General features: G+C 47.7%; 1 protein-coding gene across 2 annotated transcripts in view; it reads right to left on the reverse strand.

The window, feature by feature from the left end:
- Rab27a (RAB27A, member RAS oncogene family) overlaps nucleotides 1-20,944 on the reverse strand; it is a 53,255-nt gene that overhangs the window by 18,075 nt on the left and 14,236 nt on the right. Inside the window, exons 2-5 of one of the 2 annotated variants that reach the window (XM_060384773.1) lie at nucleotides 17,854-17,986; nucleotides 14,858-15,632; nucleotides 6,083-6,255; nucleotides 485-570 (exon numbers count right to left, since the gene is read on the reverse strand). In XM_060384773.1, the coding sequence (XP_060240756.1) occupies nucleotides 485-570; nucleotides 6,083-6,255; nucleotides 14,858-14,975 (377 nt within the window). In that variant the 5' untranslated portion in view covers nucleotides 14,976-15,632; nucleotides 17,854-17,986. The remainder of the gene's footprint in view (nucleotides 1-484; nucleotides 571-6,082; nucleotides 6,256-14,857; nucleotides 15,633-17,853; nucleotides 17,987-20,944) is intronic. The other variant, XM_021637966.2, reaches the window with a different exon arrangement.

The following is a 20,944-nucleotide window of genomic DNA, read 5'->3' on the forward strand; positions in this document are numbered from 1 at the left end:
CATGCACGCGCGCACACACACACGCGCACACACGCTCCTTCAAGGAGACGGTCGGGAGAAATCAGGCTATAGCTGACCGAAAGCAGCCTTGTACCAACAAGTCATGTGGTTTATTTTAGTCAAGTCACCTCTGACCAGATTAATCCATTCCAACCAGATGTTCAACCAGGCTTCAGCATCAGATAAGAACAATGCCGGCAGCCTTAGGACTCCCTTACAGGTGAGGCAAGAGCAAAAGGCCACGGGGGGGGGGGGGGGGGAGGCCTGAAGCCTAAAATGGTGGAGAAAAAAAAAATGAATCCCAAGTAAAAGAGTTTAATTTTAAGAAGATTCACATCTCCTCTGACCGAGAAAATATGCCTGCCATTGCCACCTCAGGATGACAAAGCACTGGTCTGGCAGCTCATCTTACCTGGTGCGGATGAGCCAGCTGGCTGCCTTTCCCTGCCCAGGTCAGCCTGAGAACACACTGAAGAGTACCTACCTCTCCTGCCCCGCCGTGTCCCATAACTGCAGGTGGATTCTCTGGCCTCGGCCCACAGCTCCGTCTGGTCCATTAGCTCTGTATACCTAAAACAGCAAAGCAAAGATAAAGGAAATTCTGAGGCCAGTGGGTTCTGGATTTTCCTTTTTTCTTTCTTTTTTCTTTCTTTTATTCTCTCTCTCTCTCTGTTTTTTGAGACAGGGTTTCTCTCTGTAATAGCCCTGGCTGTCCTGGGCTTGCTTTGTAGCTACTACACTGGGCTTAAACTCACAGAGATCTGCCTGTGTCTGCCTCCTGAGTGCCGGGATTAAAGGCTTGCGCCACCACCAGCAGCTGGTTTCTTCAAAACAGCAAAGATTCACACTCCTCAAGAGAATTGAGTCCCTAATACAACCAGGTTTGGACTTTGGTGCAATACCTACATTTGTACAATGGTGTAAAGGCCTCAGCTAAAGGCCTTCTAAGAAGACATATATCTAGCTGGGGGGCGTAGCTCAGTTGGCAGAGTCCTGCCTGGCATCCACGAAGCTCTAGGCTCCATCTCCAGCACCAAAAAGCCAGGCATGGTGGCACATGCCTGCAATCCTAGCATTTGGGAGGTGAGCGACAAAATGATAAAAAGGCCATCCTCAGCTGAATATCAAATTCGATTTGAGGCAAGCCAAGAACATATGAGTCCCTGTCTCCAAAGCACCAAAAACAATAAAGTAAAAATGATTCTTTTTATTTCAAGAAATATTGACTTTCTGTGGCTTTTCCTTTTCTCATCTTTAGAAAGGGCTCTTAACACAATTGTCTTAGAGACCAGAGAGATGGCTCAGTAGGTAAATATGCTTGCAACTAAACCAGGCAGGCTGAGTTCAATCTCTGGGACCCACATGATACAGAGAACCAACTCCCACAAGTTGTCTTCTGACTTCTACACATGAACCAGGGCACCTGTGCGCACACATGTACAATAAATATTTAAATAAAAGCAAAACCTAGCGGCTTTATGCAGCGGCACTTCTGTCCTAGCACTCAAGAGGCAGAGGTGGGCAAAACACTGTGAGCTCCAGACGCAAACGGGCTAAAAGCAGGTCCCAGGCTCTCCAGGGCTACACAGTGAGACCCTGTCTCAAAGAGACAGAGACGGAGGCGGGGGGAGAAACAGACATAGACAAAGACAGCAAGACAGAGACACACAGAGAGAAGTCACGACTTAGAGGTGTAGTTCATTAGCTCCATGGGACAGCACCGCCTTACTACGTATGAGGCTCCAGGCCTAATCCTGGGCACCACCCACGACAACAGAAGGAGCAGCAAATGAACCACCATGACAGCTATGAGAACGTCAGGCTAGCAGCCACTGCAGAGCAGGGGGAGACCAGTTTGGAGATTTGTCAGAAAGCTTCCTAGAGAGCCCATCCCCAGGCTCGTCTCTAGAGAACCCCGTTCCCAGGCTTGTTCCCAGGAACCCCATCCCCAGGTTTGTCCGTGGAGAACCCCATCCCAGGCTTGTGCTCTCACGAGAGCTTGCTCATGAGAAAAGCCCCCAGACCTGTGAATAGCAGCCACTGCCGTTATTTAATAGCACGCTGGCTTCCCAGGGTGGCAACACCAGCTGTGGCTAGGCTAATACATGTCTAATCTCTCTCATTGTCTCCAAAAAATAAACTTAAAAAAAAAAAAAAAAAAGCCTAGTGGCGATGGCATATGCCTTTAATACTAGCACAAGAGACATGAAGATCTCTGTGAGTTAGAGGCCAGCCTGGTCCACAGAAGTAGTTTCAGGACAGCCAGGGCCACACACACACACACACACACACACACACACACACACTCCTGTCTGGAAAAACAAAAACAAGAAAATGTCACAGAAAGATTTCTTTTGGGGTTTGGTGTGTTGGTTGGTTAGTTTTTGCTGTTTGCTTTGGTTGGTTCTTTTTCCCAAGTCAAAGTCATATTGTTATGTAGCCCAAGCTAACTTGGAACTCACTCTGTAGGCTGGGATGAGCTCAAATTTGCAGTTGTCCTCCTGCAAGTTAAAATAATCAAACACATCCAGTTTAAGGACTGCATAGGCTATCTAAACTCTCTAAACTTAATGTAGACATGGAGTGGAGTTGGCTGGGTGAGGAATGGGAGCATCAGTCAGACCAGAGCAGGACAGCAATAAGATCTCTGAAAGAGAGTTACAGGGACCTATGTAGACAATGAAAGCAAGAGCAGGCTCCCTGGGTTGGAGGCCTCTTGTTTCCAGAAGATGCTGCAAAGAGAAATAGCGAGAAGGTAAGGTGGTACCCAGATGTCTAAACAGGACCGATAGGGAAAAGGAAGGACCCAGGGCCCTGTAAAACATCCAAGCCAGCTCCATTTAGCAGATTGCCAGCCTCGGACAACCGCCAATCCAAAGGGATAGAAGCTGTGACTCTCCCTTTCTCAAAAGCGCACCAGGGACCAAGCTCAGCCATCGCCTGGATGACCCCCAGCAGCTCCAGTTACCATGGTGACTAGGCACCTCATGCTAAAAAAAGCCCTCTATAGAAATGGATGTAGGGCCGTAGCACAGCTTCTTGGCTGGATTTCAGGGCTGGGAAGTAAAGAAACAGTAAAGAAAGTAAAGAAACAGAAGCAGTGGTAACTTTAGGTGTAGCAATCCCCTGTGTCCTGTGTGCAATCTGTGCGGTTTCATGTCCTGGGTAATGATGTGAAAGGAATGTGGTCATGCACGTCTTTAATCCCAGCACTTGGAGGCCGAGGCGAGTAATCTCCGTGAATTCCAGGCCAGCCTAGCCTACATGGCTGTCCTAGTCTTCTAGGACAGCCAGGACTAGTGAGACCCTGTCTCAAACAAACAAACAAAGCAGGCAGTGGTGGTGCATTCTTTAACCCCACCCTCAGGAGGGAGGATCTCTGAGTTTGAGGACAGCCGGGGCTACACGGAAAAACCGTCTCAAAAAAACAAAACAAAACAAAAAACCATACAATTAAGAAATTTTCTGTATTGATAAAATACGTTTTTCATATGTAAATATTTCTAATAATAATGCTAAAATAGCAAGAACCCCTGCTTACGGCCTCAGCATATATGGCCTCTGAGGATAGTCTTATTCCTTCCTGCTGTAAACCTGTAACTTCTGGAGAAGTTTGCAAACAAGATTTTTCCTTTTGTGTGTGTGTATGTGTGTGTGTGTGTGTGGTCAGAACTTAGGTCTTAAGTTCCTTGTGACCCAATGGAGTAAGGATTCCTTCAACCCTTGTGGCCTGTGGTTTTGTACACCATTCTGTAATCCTGTAATCCTGACCAGTATGCCTTGGGAACCACCTACTCATCTCTTACTAAAAGGAAAACTAAGAGGTTTTGTTTTTGTTTTTGTTTTTTTCCGGAAGCACTTGAAACACTTACTTCAAAAGCTACCAATCATGCATGGCCACATATTGCTAAGACACTTCAGAGCAATTCCTCCACTTGTGTCTCTAACTCACTGCTCTAAGCACCAATCCTTTCTCCCGACTAGTGCCTGTGTTCAAGCCTTTTTCTAACAAACTCCAGCTTTGCTTCGTAAAAAATTAAACAACGGAAATGAAATCTATGCCACATGAAAACGGAATATTTATGGAAGTATCTTTTGTCATGGCTAAAAAAGAAACAATAAAAACGTCCATCAGTACCAAACAGATAAATTTGGCATGATGGTACAGTGGAATAGTATTCTGCCATGGCTCAGTTGAGAGCACGGGCTGTTCTGTGAGAGGACCTGAGTTCAGTTCCCAACACCCACATTAGGGAGCTTGTAACGTAACAGTAGCTCCAGCTCCAGGGGATCCAATGTCAGGAGATCTTCTGGTCTCTGCAGGCACCCCTCCTCTCATTCCACATAAATATAAAGATAAAATAAGCTTATTTTAAAATGGATTCTGTCTGATAATACTTCAATACAGAAGAACTCAAGACATTATGCTAAGTCTAAGAAGACAGACGCAAAAGGCCTTGTATACAACAGATCCGGAATTAGGCAACTCTTAAGGATTTTCACAGTGGCTGAAAGGAGGAGGGATTGTGATGATGTTATGGGGGTTTATTTCTGTGATGACAAAAAATGTTCATGCTGGGCAGGGTGATGAAGACCTTTAATTCCAACACTCAGAGAGATCTCTGTGAGTTCAAGACAGCCTGGTCTACGCAGCAAGTTCCAGACCAGTCAGAGCTACACAATGAGACCTTGTCTCAAAAGAAAAAAAAAAAAACAACAGTTCTAAAACTAAATAGTTGCTGGTGGCACATGCTTAGAACCCCAGCACTCAGGAGATGAGGCAAGGGATCGGTTCAAAGCAGCCTCAGCTACACGAGACCCTAAAAAACTAAATGATTTAAGCTGGAAAGTGCCTCCGTGGTTAAGAGCATTGGCTGCTGCTGTCGAGGACCGGGGTTCGCTTCCCAGCACCCATACAGTGGCTCACACCATTTATAACTCCATATCCAGGAAATGTGACACTTTCTTCTGGCATCTCTGGGCTCCAGGCACATATGTGGTACATACATATATCATAGACATATGCAGGCAAACACTTACACACATAAAACAAAAAATAAATTAACCCAAAAACCTAAATAAGCTGAGTGCAGTGGCACACACCTGCAATTCCACCGGGAGGCAGAAGCAGGTGGATCTCTGCAAATGTGAGGCCAGCCAGGTCTACAAAGGGAATCCAGGACAGCCAGGGCTACACAGAGAAACCCTACCTTGAAAAACAAAAAAGCCTAAATAAATCAACAAACAAATATGCAAATAAACAGTTGTGATGGTGATATCACATGAATATGCTAGGAAAAAAAAATCTCCTTTAAACAAGTGGGTTTTACTTGTGGAGAATTATACATCAATCCACTTTAGAGCAAAGGGAAGAATGGGAGTTGCCCTTTGGTGGCAGAACGCCCACCCAGCATGTGCAAAGCCCTGACTTCAACTCGGCGGTATTCAGAAAGAAAGATGTAAGCCAGAAGGGAAGCAAGGGGGGGTGCTGATAGAAGTGTCCACTGCAGGGGATGCAGACGTGGCTCAGTGGTGAAGAGCATGTGTGTGCTACTCTTGCAGAGGAACCAAGTCTGACTCTCGGCACCTACATCAGGCGGCTCACAAACACTTGTAACCCCAGCTCCAGGGTATCCAATACATCTGGCAGCCATGAATGTACACACACATATACACATTCAAAAAGAGACAGGGAGGGAGAGGGAAAGAGAGAGGAAGAGACGGGGGGAGAGGGAAGGAGAGGGAGAGAAGGGAGGCCCTTTAATGGTATCCAAAGGGTTTTATCTGGAGTCTTATGAGCACAGCATACTTTCTTATCTATCTATCTATCTATCTATCTATCTATCTATCTATCTATCTATCTGCTACGTAGAACTGGCCGCTCTCAAATGCAGAGCTCTGCCTCCCTCCACCTCCAGAGCGCTGAGATTGAAGGTGTGCATGGCCACACCCAGCCACACTTTCCTATGTGCTCTCATTTTAGGTCCCAACCTTTGGCTTCTTAAGTCCTACAGAGCAAACTAAACAGGCCCTGCTGACCTGTTGACTCGGATTAGACTCTCACGAAGGAGGTGGGACTTACCACCCTCTTTTCCCTGAAATCAATGCCCACTGTGGTGATGAACTTGGAGTTGAACTTCCCATCTGTGTACTGGTAAAGTACACTGGTCTTCCCGACTCCGGAGTCTCCCAAGGCCAAAAACTTGATGAGGTAATCATAATCTCCATCCGACATGATGGAGGATTCTGCTTCACCTGTAAGACAAAAGGAAGCGGATCAGTTAAAAAACCACCAGGAATGCCGGAATGAGGGTGGGGGTGGGGGGCTCAGCGGATGAAGCACACACAGGGCTGGCAACCTGAGTCATCCCTGGAACCCACAGAAAGGTAGGAGACAGTCAAACCCACAAGGCCGTCTTCTGACTGACACATGCATGCCATGACTCACATACACACAATCATTTTGCTTAGCTAATATATATATATATATATATATATATATATATTAGAATTTTCCATTATTAAAGTGACAATATTCTGTTCAATAAGTACTTTGCTTGCATTGTTTGGGGCTTTGTCTGTCTGCTTGTCGGTTTGTTGGAGATTTCTGGGGTTTTAAAAAAATATTTATTCTGTATACAGAATATTGTATTATTCTGTTTACAATATTCTGTATTCTGTATACAATCTAGTGCACACATGGGCACTAGATCTCATTATAGATGGTCATGAGCCACCATGTGGTTGCTGGGAATTGAACTCAGGACCTGTGGAAGAGCAGCCAGTGCTCTTAACCTCTGAGCCATCTCTCCAGCCCGTTTGTTGATTTTTGAGGAAGGAATCGGGTAGCTTAGGCTGGTCTAGAACTCCTGATCTTCCTGCTCCCACCGAGTGCTTGGTTTACAGAGGGGATGCACCACCACGCCTGGCTACAACCTCTGTGTGTCTAGGCGCCTGTGACGACAACAGTGTTTGCTGTCCCCAAGAACCTCATAACCGGCGGGTGAGGTACAGTTGGGAAAGTAAGTAAGAGTTTAGGGGGTTTTTTAAGTTTTTAAAATTTTGTGTGTACGAGTGTGTACCCTCATGTGTGTTTACACGACATGTATACAATGGAAGAGGAGGACATCGGATCCCCTGGAACTGAAGTTACAGGTGGTTGGGAGCTACCCTGTGGGTGCTGAGAATCAAACCCAAGTCCTCTGCCAGAGCAGTCAGTGCTCTTAGCTGCTGCGCCAGCTCTCAGCCTAACAGTTTGGTTTTAACATACATACTATAGGGCTATAAAGAAGGAAACTCCGAGTGGGAATGACAGTGAGAAGACTTGTAAACATGGCAGACCACATAAAACAAAAGCTGGTGAACCAAAGAAGGGACAGCTGGGGGCGGTGGCACCCACCTGCAATCCTAGTGTTCCAGAAACAGAGGCAGGGGGATTGCCCACGAGTTTGGGCCTAACCTGGTGTATACAGTGAGTTCTCGGCCAACCTGGGCTACAAAGTGAAAGTGTCTCCAAATATAAGAGAAAAAAATAAATAAATGGGAAAAGGGAAGCGATAGGAAGGAGAGAGGGTGAAGCATGGTAACCTCAGCAGGGGCGCAGGGGGATCCTGAGTTTGAGGCCAATCTAGGTTGAGATTTTTGTCTCAATAGAAGTGTGCAGACAGATGGGACAAGGCCTAAGTGGTGGCTCCCAGCACTCAGTGGCTGCAGTTCTTCTTTTCGGTGCTGGAGCCTGGCCTCTCCCTCTCTTCATTTGGATTTTAAGTAATTCTGTTTGTCCTATTCAGTTCCGTGTTCAGGCATACCCATAGTGGACAGGAGATGGCTCAGTCCATAAAGCTTACTGTGCAAGCATGGGGACCTGGGTTCAGATCCCCAGCACCCACGGGACAAGACAGGTACGCACCCTTCACCCAATCACAGGGCTGTGGGGTTAGGCAGATGTGGCCATCAAACCTAGCCAACTAGTGAGCTCCAGATTTGGGTACCGTGACCTCCATATGCTCATGTGCACAGGATTGCACAAACACACAAACACACACACAAGAAACAAGACAAGCTGGCACACATCTTTAATCCCAGTACTTGGGAGGCAGAGGCAAGCGTATCTCTTGAGTTTGAGGCCATCCTGGTCTACAGAGTTTCAGGGCAACAAGAGCTACACAGAGAAACCCAATCTGAAAAGGGAAGAAAAGAAAGGAAGACAGACAGACAGATGGGAGAAGACAAGACAAACACAGGCCAAATCAGTCTGATGTCTTCTGTATACGCTGTCATTATTGTTTCCTATTTATTGATCAGACTGCCTAGCTGTCACGTTCTCTCAGGAAGTGGGTTCCATAGTGGAGCAGAAACCATAACCCACAGCTGACTCCACCTCCACCTGGGTTTTCTAACAGGAAGTGCTCAAAATCCTTCAAGATCAACGGAAACAAACTCCACTGTGAAGAAGATTCCGTCATCACCTGCTGGCCACAGTTGCTCTTCTCCTCTTCAAGGCTTTCATTATCTGTTTTCAGCTTCTCAACAGATGCAAATACACAATGCCAGTTCCAAGAGGAATCAGTTTCTCCTCTGGCCAGGGGTGGGGGGCGGGCGACACACCTCTGATCCCAGAATTGGGGAGGCAGAGGCAGGCAGATCTCTGTGAGTTTAAGTCAGCCTAGTTTACACAGGCCAGCCAGCGCTACATTCTCACACCCTATCCCCCTCCTTCCTTCAGCCACCCCCATCCCCACCTCATTTCTCTCTCTGTGTCACACACACCTCTCTCCAGGAAAGCCCTGTCCGTGTACTCTCATTGCACACATCCTGACTGTCTGGGCCATGCACAGCGACACCTCTTCCTGCCCGTGAAAGGCAGGGTTCACCATTGCACATCAAATGCCCACCATGCTGCTCCCTTCCCTCACACTCTCCTGTCTGCTTGGGCTCTAACACTAGGTGCTTCCCATTGGGCTATTAGAATAGACTCATAGAATTAATGCACCGCAGGCAAGGACCTTTATTCATGTTCAAGCTCACCTCTTCTACCCCTGCCTGACTCAAGTTGGTGACTCAACTCTCTCAAAAATCCTGAGCCCCCAGAGCTGTGGCAGGAAACTTCCTTAGACAGCCTCAGCGCAGACCTGTGACCTCACCTGGCAGATGTGACCGGCCCTGTCGATAAGGGCTGAGCCTCTACAAACATTTGCAGTTGCTGTTTGCATGATATGAAGGGTGACACTTTACTGAGGGGAGCGGCCATCTGTGTTAATGGCTTCTGCTCACACAGGTAGGAATGGGAAAGAGGAGCTTGAGAGGATGCAGGCCTGGCTCCAGGTTATACATGAGCAGGAGCTAAGACACGCTCTGGTCATTTGGGAAGGTGGGGGTTCACATCGAAATAAAGGGACCCTAACTCTGCAATAGGGGTGACAAAGACCCTGTAGCTAGTTTATTTGTTCTTTATGTTAATTTGGGAAAAGCTGGTCAGTTATGTACCTATGTTTTATTTTCTTTTTTAATTTACAATAAGATTTTGTTCTGTTTTGTTTTGTTTTCTAGACAGGGTTTCTCTGTGAAGCCCCGGCTATCCCGGAATTCATTCTGCAGCCCAGGCTGGCCTCAAATTTAAGAGATTCGCCTGCTTCCTAAAATGCTGGGATTAAGGGCCTGTGTCCCCACTGGCTGGCCAGACTATTTTTATTGATGATGTTGCCTTTTTCTTTTGTTTTATTTTTCAAGACAGGGTTTTTCTGTGTAGCCCTTACTATCCTGGAAGCCTCAAACTCATAGATCTGCCTTCCTCTGCCTCCTGGGATTAAAGATAGGTGCTACCACACTGGCTGTGTTCTGTTTCTTTGGTTTGCTTTGTTTTTCAAATTAAGAAAAATAAAACCGCCAGGCCCAGCGGCACTCACCTGTAATCCCAGCATTCTGGGAGGCAGAGGCAGGCAGATCTCTGTGAGTTTGAGGCTAGCCTGGTCTACAAAGCAAGTTCAGGACAGCCAGGACTACACAGAGAAACTGTCTTGAGAAAACAAAACAAAAGAGAGAGGGAAGGAGGGAGGAAGAAAAGAAGAGAAAAGAAAAACCTTAAGGGCTACAGAGATGGTCTACAGGGGTGCTGGTGGTTCCGGACACACGTCTAGTAGCTCACAGACGCCTGTAAATCAGGCTCTAGGGTCTGACACCCTCTTCTGTCATCTTCAGACAGTGCAGCAAGGCACAAACCCGTACACACAAAAATAAAAATTAAAAGATCTTTGAAACAGAGAGATGACAATACATCACCTCACACAACTGTTCTGAGGACAGATAAGAAATGTTTTTAGTGGAGTATTACCCAGCACACTCCTGTGTGGCCTAACAGCCCATGACTGTCACAGAACTGCAAGGGCGTGCCCAGAACCTCATCTCCATTAAGAAGACTAACTAAATAATCAAGCTAAGGATGTGCTAAGGGCATATCTCTAAGTCCCTCTTTCCTGGAGGAGATGCTGTGTCAGAGCCTCCATCAGCTCAGAAAGTTCAAGGCACCTCCAGAGTCAGCAGACTTTCCTACTCAGCTGGCCTCTCTCTCCCTCCTCCTTACACAAATATTTTTCAAAGTGCTCCCCACCCTCATTCTCATCAGACTAACAATAGAAAGCACAGAACACCCATTTCCTCAACAGGAACCACAAGTTAGATAAGTGCCTCAAAGGCAAAGAGCTTCCTTATTAAAAAAATAAAAAAAGAAGAGGAAGGCGGGGCCTGATGGTGCAAGTCTGGAATCCTAGCTACTCCAGAGACTAAGGCAGGAGGACAGAAAGGGCAAGGCCAGCCTGGGCAATTTATCGAGACCTCACCTCAGAATAAACAGTAGAAAGGACCCTGAGACTACAGAGTGATGGCAGAGCACCTGTCTAGCAGTGTGAGGCCTTGGGCTTAATTCCTACTACCCAAACTAACAGGAACACAATAAACAAAAACTCTAAACATAGTTTAATTGTTTTCCACAGAGTGAAAAAGGAAAGTGGTTTCAGCTCAGACAAAAGGGAGAGATGAGCTTCAGCAGACCACACCTCTAACCCCTAAGACTCAGTAGGCTGACGCAGGAAAGGTTGCTGGGTCGCTTAGCAAGAAAAAAACAAAAAAACAAAATGGAATACAAGTTCTTTACAGTAGCCTCATCTCCTCGGCTCTAACATGGAGGCAGCAGCCCTCAGCCCTGACAATAAGCCACTGAGGGGAATGTGAGCTGATTTTACTTTTTTGCTAGTTCTTGAGATTACAATCACATAATTCCTCCCTTCTTCCCTTCCTCCGAACCCTCCCGGACACCCCTCCTTGCTCTGTTTTGTTCCCTTTCAGTGTTATTGCACGTGTACCTACACTTTCGCTCCCGGTTCCAGGTAGCAGCCCATTGTTTCAGGCAGTGACCATGGCGCGAGCCGGAGGCAGCTAGCCACACCACCAAATCCACGGTCAGGAGCACACAGGGGGCGTGCGTGCGTGCTTGGCTGTCAGCTCTTTCTCTGCTCCTACACAGCCTAGGGCTCAACCCCAGGGAGTGAGCGGTTCAACCACATCACTTAAGGGAGCCAAGGCCCCACAGCAGCACAGACAGGCTCACAGCCACCTTGATCCACAGAATCCCTCACTGAAACTCTCTTCCCCCAGAGTCTAGGTTGGGGTCAAGTTGCCAAGTAAAGCCAGCCGTCATAAGATTCCTACCAATCGCAGAGATGTGACTTAGGGACTGGGGTAACTCCCAGAAAGATTTCAGCCAACTGACTGATTCATGTGTTCAATCACTGCAAGAGGGTTCTTTTTCCCATTGATTTTTTTTTGGGGGGGGGCGGGGTGGTGGCGGGAGACGCGTGGAGGTCATAGAAAAGCTGCGCAGAGGTTGATTTTCTCCTTTCACCATGCGGGTTCCAGAGATGGACTCAAGTCATCATGCTTGGCACGAGTCCCTTTACCCCGTAAACCATCCTGCCTGCCCTAGCAGTAAGGTGCAGGCTTTATTGTTGCTGTGTAGGGAGTCTCACTGTGTAGACACGGCTGGCGCGGATCTCATCACCTACACCGGCTGGCTTCAGACTCATGGAGACCTGCCTGTTCTGTCTTCTGGGCGGTAGAATAAAGGTGAGTACCGCCATGCCCGGCTGGCAATATGTTTTTCGTTCTTAAACCTTTCGTTTTTCTTTAGTGGTGTTGGGGATCAAATCACAGGCGATAGGCGAGTTCTCTGCCACTGAGCTACAGCCTCGGCCCCATCACCTATTCTCATCATTATTATTGTTATTTTTAATTAGAGACAGGGTTTCTCTGTGTAGTTCTGGCTGTCCTGGACTTGCTTTGTAGACCAGGCTGGCCTCGAACTCACAGAGATCTGCCTGCGCCTGCCTCTGCCTCCCAAGCCCTAGGATTAAGGGTGTGCGTTCCCCCCACCACACACACACACACACACACACACACACACACACACACACACACACACGGGGCTTCCATAACCTGTTCTTAATACAGTCCGTGCCTGGATATTCAGAAAGACATGTAGGGCCAGTGCGTGTACATGTGCCTGTGAGTAACTTGAAGAAAACTTCAATGCTGTCTGCTCCAGACTCCACCAAGGGTTTCTAAAATGTTGCCATCTTTAGCCGCTGACCCAGAGACCAGGAAGTGGTAACATGAGCTCCAATGCGATAGAGAAGATGGATCTGGAAGAGCAGAGTCCATGACTCAAAGGAGACCCTTTAGCTTTTTATCCCAGTGTGGACCATCCACTTCCTCAAGAGCCTTTTTAAGGCTTAGGATGTGCGTATTTGTAGGGATTTGGGAAACTTAACAAAGTCTGGCTGTGTAGCAAGTATCTCTTGCTCTGTGTGCAGTCTAATGGGAGGAGGATACAACCTTCCATGTGTGGAGTACAGGCGTGGCTGATTGGCTTCCTGAGAGATACCCTAAATAACGCAGAGGCAGCCGCACAACGCATACAGCCATATGTCACTGTCAGGAAAAGCCACGGCTGAGCCTGCCTCCTGGTGACACCTTGAAGCTGAGCTGTCTCCAAGAATTAGATAAAAAAGGAAGAGGTGCAAAGTCCACTCCCAGTGGGTGGCTGCGCTCTGTGGGCACATCGGAGCCAGGATCTTCTACAGGGCGACAGACACCACACCCTCCTGGGTAAAGTGAGCAGCGAAGAATCTGGGTGTGGTGGATCCACTAAGTAAGAGCTGCTCCAGGCAGGTCAGGGCCTGAACCCCACCTTACGGCTGTAAGCCTGGTGCGGACCCACACAGCTGCGTTGCGGCAAAGGCGGCCCTCTGCTAGGGAATGCGCCAGATCAAGAGCCAAGCTCTCTCTCGGCTCTGTGAAGGGGTAACGGTGCCTCCTGTGTTCCAAGAAAAATAGGAATTCTAGGTCTATCCAAGGAATGAGAGCGGTTATCCAAACAACCCCGAGCTGTCAGCAGAGCTGAGAAAGAGGCCTGTGCTCAGGGTTGACCCCTTAGGGAGGAGAATGAGGGTTCCACACTTTCTCATCCTTAGAGGAACTGGGTGTGAGTATTTAACACCCTGTGCTTTCTGCACCCACTCATTTTTACACACCGGGGTGTTAATTTTCATCGGAATTTTTTTTTTTAAGGAGTGGTGCTTCCAGTACGCTGTAATCAAGCCCGACTTCTTCAACATGAGGTACAAAGCAGGCTTTAACTTTCCTGTGCCGCAGGACTCCCATCCCAACACCCCACCCTAAAGGACAAGCTTCCTCCCACCCCTGGCTTCGGCCAGAGATGCTCACACGGGCTGCTCTGGTGGACCCCATCTGCCCCCCTCACACCCTACCCTGCCTCATCAAACAGAGCTGTTCTGTAACCATGGGAACACGCTCTTCACGTCCACCGTGGCTGCCCAAGGCACTCATGGTTCCCAGCTGGCTTCCCTTGGTAGGGTCAAACATCTGTGCGCCACACACTAACAGCAAACTCGCTCCCACCCCAGGGGCTCATCTGCTGTCTTCATCTTTCGGCTCATTTGTCCGTGTGTCCGGATTTTCTTCCCTAAAGCTGACATCATAGTTACACCACCGGCAATCCAAAACCTGCTTTCCTGGAGACACAGGGAGCTGCTGGGCAGACTTCTACACAGTCAGCCCGAGGCTGCGTCCTCTGGAAAGTTCTACTCCCCGCCCCACTACAGATGAGAGGGGAGCAGCTGCTCAGACTGAGGCTTCTCGACACCGTGCTGGTTTAGGGTGCTCCGGGGCCTGCCGAGAAGGCAGCGTGCGCGCCGATCACAAGCTTACCTGCCGAAGCTATGAAGATTTCCACCACGCACCAACCCAGTTCTTACAAAAGATAAAAAAAAAAAAAAAAAAAAAAAAGAAAAGAAAACCAGTGCAGTAGGCGCAGAAAAATCAATCTATCGCCTGACGTTTAAACGCCACTAAAATAGAATTCTTTAACAAGATTACTGTTAGGTTCTCAATTACCTGAAAAGAAAGCATTCTAGAGTAACGTCATTAGAAACAGCACGTGGTGCAGGCAAAACATTCATGCATACACATAAAATAACCTAAAAGTTTTGAAAAGGCTTTGATATGTAGGGCGTAGTAAAGCTCAGGAGATTCTGGGACTGGTCTACAGAGTGAGTTCCCAGGGCCACACAGAAAAACCTCGTCTTGAGAAAAAAAAAAAAAAGACAGGGTTTTCTTTCATTAGTGGCACAGGTGGCACCTGGGAATCCCAAGCCTCTGTCATTAGGTATCACTAAGTCTGTCTTCTAGGCTTTCTCTCTACTGGTAAGTTGATAATACACATTTAATTAACTCTAAACATCATAGTCTCCAATAGATGAATACAAAGGAGCAAAAATAAACTTACCTAGAGGAGAAGATGTGGTCAACACAGCTATTACAGTGTCTTGGCAGAATCTCCTTGCTCTCCTTTTCCTAGGTAGAGGTGGGTTCTTAGAACTGACTATTTGCATGTCTATCAGCATCTGCTTACAGAGTGGGCGTGCCTTGAGTTCTGTTCTGCAGAGGTGCTCAGGAGCAGCGCGCTGCCACCCACCAGCCTGTCCACCAGCCTGTCAGACTACTATTTGCTTTCCTGCTGTTATTGTTAATTGTGATCAGCTGGAGGTGACTGAAGGCGATTTTTGTCTTTTGCTTTGTTTGTGGTTTATCCCAGGTAAGTACTTTGAATGAGAATGGCCTCCCACAGGCTCCTGTTTGAAAGTCTGGTTCCCAGTTGGCGGACTGTTTAGGAAGGATTAGGAGGTGTGGTCTTGTTGGAGAAGGTGGGTCACTGGGGGCGGGCTTTGAGGTTTCAAAAGGTCACTCTGCAAAACCAGCCAGTGCTCCCAACAGCTCACCCACCTGTCCAGCCCTGGAAAGGCAGCTCTTTAAACAGTGATATTATGGAACTCCTCAGACAAATGTGTTTCAAGTTGAATTCTCTCTCCCCAAAATTATCACAGGAAGGTGCTAAGTTGCAGTATCTCAGGATAGAACCTCTTTCACAGGTGGGACTTCTAATGGAGGTGGTCAGGTGTTAAAAGAGATGAGTATGGTGAGCCTGAAACCCGCCTGGGTTTGAGGCCAGCCTGGTCTACAGAGCCAGTTTCAGGACTCCAGGGCTACACAGAGAGACCTGTCTTGAAAATCCAAAGAGAAAAAAAAGAGGAAGGAAGGAAGGAAGGAAAGAAGGAAGGAAAGAAGGAAGGAAAGAAGGAAAGGAAGAAAGGAAGAAAGAAAGAAGACAATGTCAGTTGGTGAGATGGCTTGCTACCCCACACTTTAGGACCTGAATGCCATCCCCAGAACTCATGTAAAAAGTGGGATGGGAGCAGAGAGCTATAATCCCAGCACTGGGGAAACAGCAGCAGGATGGGTGTGTGCACAGCAGCCAGCCTCACCTAACTAGTGAGCTTCAGGCTCCATGGAGACCTTGTCTCAAAACATAACGTGAAAACCAAAGAAGAGATATCTGAGGTTGACCTCTGGCCTCCAGGCACACAAGCATGGCACACAGAAAGACAGACACAGGAAATTTGGTCCCCAACATGCACAGAGGGAAGACACTATGCAAAGGTCTGGGGAGAGGACAGGAACGGATTCTCCCTTTACACTCTGAAGAGGCCCCAACCCTGCCAACACCCTGATCTTGGGTGACAATGCATTCACGAACTGGAATGCCACTTACATCAAACTGCTCCCAAAGTACAAAGATTTATTTTAGGAAACCTCTGGCCATTCCCGTAGCTCAGACTTTTTCCCCCTCCAAGCTCCGAGACAAGAGGCCTGGCCTTTCAAACCTAACAAAATTAACCATTTCAGTACCCAGGAATTGGCATGGCAGATCTCAAAAGCACTGTAAGAAAAAAAAAAAAAAAAAAGAACAGACACAAACCGTACCTGAGGCAGGAGACAACTGTTGTTTTTCTAAACCTTTCGCCCGGAGTTGCCAATGCACCAACTGACAGCTCCAAATCACATCTCTTTCTACAAGGTCACTTTTTGTCTAACGTTACAACAAAGAGAAACGTAAAGGCCAAATAGCCTACTTAGGAAAGTTTTCCAAAGAATCTCTTGAAAAGCTGTCTATCAGGCCGGCTTTTCAAGTCAGGTTTCTCCTCAGAAACCCACAATCTGGCTAATGAGTCTCAGCTGCTCGTCATATGGCTGGGCCAGGCAGTCAAGTGATTTCCCGGGGGGTCGGGCCTCTTAGATCCAATCCACCAGGCTCTCACACAGAGCAGACCTATTAGCTGTGCCTGGGATTGGGGGGGGGGCAGTGCTTAATTCTCTCACTTTCCCCCACTCTCAAGAAAGCAAAAGCACACTTGCTTTCTTAACTGTGTTTTCTTTACAGTGGCCAGCCAGTGAGATGGAGTTATATCACTCACGGGGGCCTTCAGATCCACTGGCAAAACATTCTACAGGCGGGAACCACCCTGACTCCCACTAGCACCCCAAAGTCAGCATGTTCTGATGTTCTGCCCTCAGAGTACCCACCTTGCTCCCCTCCTTCCTGCTCAGACCTGTCCCTCCTCCTCAGGGTCCTCAGTGGCTCCGCCCTCTCCTCCTCTCTTGCTTCCTTGGCCACATCTTTCCTACTCTCATCCTCACTCCTGTTTAAGTATTTCTGGTCTGGATGACGGTGATGAAACACTTATTTGATATTCTGGCAGCAAACGTGGCCACACCTCTGATCCAGGCCCCTCTGGTGCTCAAAAAGTTCTTTCCACAAGACAAAGGGAGAGCCCAGCACTTTTCTCCATAAAATGTGTCAAAGGAAGAGGGGCAGAGGGCGGGAGTGAAGAGAAACTCAGTTAAAACACATACTGTTCTTACAGATGCAGTGAGCTGCCGTAGGGGGGCCTGGGAGCTGAATCCAGGTTCCCTGCAAGAGCAGTGTGTGCTCTTACACATAAAATTAAAACAAATAAATTATTTAAAATGTTACTTGTTATATGTGTGTATCTTTTTGTCTTTATGCGCTTCCCGGGTGTGCAGGTGCCTGAGGAGGTCAGAAGAGGCTTTCCAATCTCCTAGAACTGGAATTACAGGTGGTTTTGAGTATCCCAATATGAAGTGAACCCAGGTTCTCTGCAAGAGCAGCAAGTGCTCTTAGCTACTGAGCCACCTCTCCAGCCCCAAATAAATAAATACGATACACACATTAGCAAAATGAAGGGAAGAGACAGCGTGATCATCAAGATGGTTGACAAGGACCAGCCTTTTCAAAACAGAAGCTCTCAACCAATCAGGTATAGGCGGAATGCCCGTCACCACAGCCCAGGGTACACGGAACACCAAGCCACCAAGCTGAGCTGCTGGAAGCAAGACCAGGGCAAGACAGATGCTCACACTCACCAGTGCCCTTCAGCACGCCCTGAAGGTCACAGCTGGAGCGGCCAGGCAGGGGAGAGGAACACGAGCACCCCAGGAGGAAAGCGGCCGAGGATGGACCGCACAACGGAGAGCTTATCCTGAGCTCCAGCCAGTACTGCAAATAATACCAAATAAGCTCTCTTAGCTGGCAATACGAACCTATATACTGGCACACAAAGACTGCACACATGCTCATGCCTGCATACACACACACACATATACACACACATGTTCATGCCCACACACACACACACACACACACATGCTCATGCACACACACATGCTCATGCCCACACACACATACATACACACATGCTTATGCACACACACACATATATACACACATGCTCATGTGCATACACATACATATATACACATATGTTCATGCCCACACACATACATATATACACATATGCTCATGCCCTCCCATACATACACACACACGCTCATGCCCACACACATACATATACAAGCATGCTCATGCCCACACACATACATATACAAGCATGCTCATGCACACACACATACATATACAAGCATGCTCATGCACACACACATACATATACAAGCATGCTCATGCCCACACACATACATATACAAGCATGCTCATGCCCACACACATACATATACAAGCATGCTCATGCACACACATACATATACAAGCATGCTCATGCCCACACACATACATATACAAGCATGCTCATGCACACACATACATATATACACGACCTCCTATGGAATCAGTTGACTAGGAAGCTGGACACTGGGCATGGTGATGCGCATTTCTGATCACAGTCCTCAGGAGCCTGAGGTGAGAGGACGGAGACAAGTTTTAGCCTGGCCTGAGATACACAGTAAGGCTCTGTCTCAAAAACAAACAAACAAAAACAAACAAACAAACAAAAACCAAAAACAAAAAAAAAAACAAAACCAAAATACCATCCCCACCACAACAAAAATCAAAAAAGAAGGTGGCATTAAACTTCCCGATTTCTAACAAGGCTGGGCATGATGGCGCACACCTTTAGTCGGGGAGGTGGGTCTCTGTGAGTTCAAGGCCGGCCTGGTTTTCAAACTGAGTTCCAGGACAGCCAAAGCTACCCAGAGAAACCCTGTCTTGAATAAAGAAAAAAAAAAGCTAAAACTATTACAAAACTACAGTGATTAAAACAGTGTGGTACTGGCATGAAAACACACACAGAGACTAGTGGTACAGAATAGAGAACTCAGAAATAAACTCACACATAGTAACTTAATTTTCAACGAGAGAGCCACGCATGCACACACAACAGAAACAGGTTAGAGACTCTTCAACACTGTGGAGAGAATCGGCGAGCCAGGGGCACGAGAGTGAAACTACACAAACATCAGCTCACATGCAATAAAGTCTTTTTTTCTCCCAACAGCTCTTATTTTATTCAGATAACAGTCTGGTTCTACGTGGTCCACAGCATTCAAAGAAGAACTCAAAGAAATCGGATGTTAATGACTGGTCTTCACTCGTCACTGCCGACGGTGCCCCCTTTGCCTGTCAGTGGCCACCAAAAATCACTGAGCGTAGCGTCCTTAACCGTGAGCTGTTTGGAGCCAGCAGTGTTAGCACTTTGGATCATTTTTTTTTTTTTCACACTCTGAATAGCTGTAGGGAGCTCGGCAGGGGGATGAAACAAGCTCAACCTGGGCATAGTGCCAAACTGTGGGCAACCGAGGGTTTCCTTACGTTCAGGCAGTGCTCTCAGCATGAGAGGAAGATGGGGGGTGGGGAGAGGGCAGAGCTTCTCAAGGCTATGGATGAACTTGGCCATGGTCTAGCGTGGAAAGTCTGTCGTCGCCCTAACCTCTCGTGAATCTGGAACAAAGTCTTAAAGGAGAGGTCTGAAAACCTTAAAAAGCCGGGTAGCACAAATCTGTAGTTGCAGAAGGACTGCAGGGCCTATCTGGGCTACAGAGCAAGCTCTGGGCCAGCTCAGGCTGCTCTGTCTCAACATAAAATCAATCCAAAGCATGCAATGCGACTGTGTGCAGGGAGGAAAGGGACAGAAGTTGTACGTGCTGGGGAGAGGTGTCCGGGGAAAATGAGCTAGCCGCTCCTATTCCACAATAGAGTGTCAAGACAGGATGCCTAAGCACGGAAAAGAAAACCGGCCTCGGAAATATGCGCGTCATTTAGAGCCTAGGTGTGTGAGGAGCAGCAGAGCCGGCGAGCTGAGTGACAAAGGGGCTAGAAAGGGCTGGGAGTGGAGAGACAAAAAATAATAAACCTTGTGGAACAATAGGTGTATATAACCCTGATTTAAAAATTAATCCATGCACAATGAAACAGGCTCGTTTTCTTTGAATGGTTTAAGACGTCATAACAGAGATCTCAAACCGGCCCAGCTGTGTCTCCAGGAGCATGTGCTACCCTGACGGAGGACGCCGAGGACCTAGGTTCTGGGGAAAGACTGTCTGCCTCTGACATGCAAACTCTCCACTCGGGCTGCGGGGCTTTGAGACTATTGCCCAACCTTTCTGTCTCACTGTCCCATCTGTGAAACAGGAAAACCAGTAGGATTGTGTTACATGGCCTGAGCTACGCAATGCCTGTAACGTACTTAAAGCTCTTCGTGGGGACAGCAAGATGCCTCACTGGGTACAGGGCCCAAGACAGAAGGCCCGAGTTTGATCCCCATGGAAGAAGAAAATCAACTCTTCATCCATGCGCAGTGGCACAAGAGAGCCAGCACACAAACACAGCCACATAAAACAAATAAAAAACAAAAACCAAAAAAACCCGTGCTGTTGGCGCGGGGTATATGATTAGTAATAGCCGTTGTCACAACCTCTGCAATAAATGGTCCCTGATGACTGTATTGCTTTTCATGTCTTTTATTAGTTTGCATTTCATTTCCCCTGCCCCACCCGCGCTGTCGGTCAGCCAGCTGTCCCTCAACACAGCCATTGGTGTGCCCCCCTAGAACACGCTCTGCCATCTTCTGGTGTGCTGTTGCTCGGTGACTAGGCACCGGGACACCAGACGGCCGAGCTCACTATGCTGTGTGCAGCCCAGAGGGAAAAGGACACCTCGACGTCG

The sequence above is a fragment of the Meriones unguiculatus genome, chromosome 6 (genome assembly GCF_030254825.1).
Source record: "Meriones unguiculatus strain TT.TT164.6M chromosome 6, Bangor_MerUng_6.1, whole genome shotgun sequence".
NCBI lineage: Eukaryota > Metazoa > Chordata > Mammalia > Rodentia > Muridae > Meriones > Meriones unguiculatus.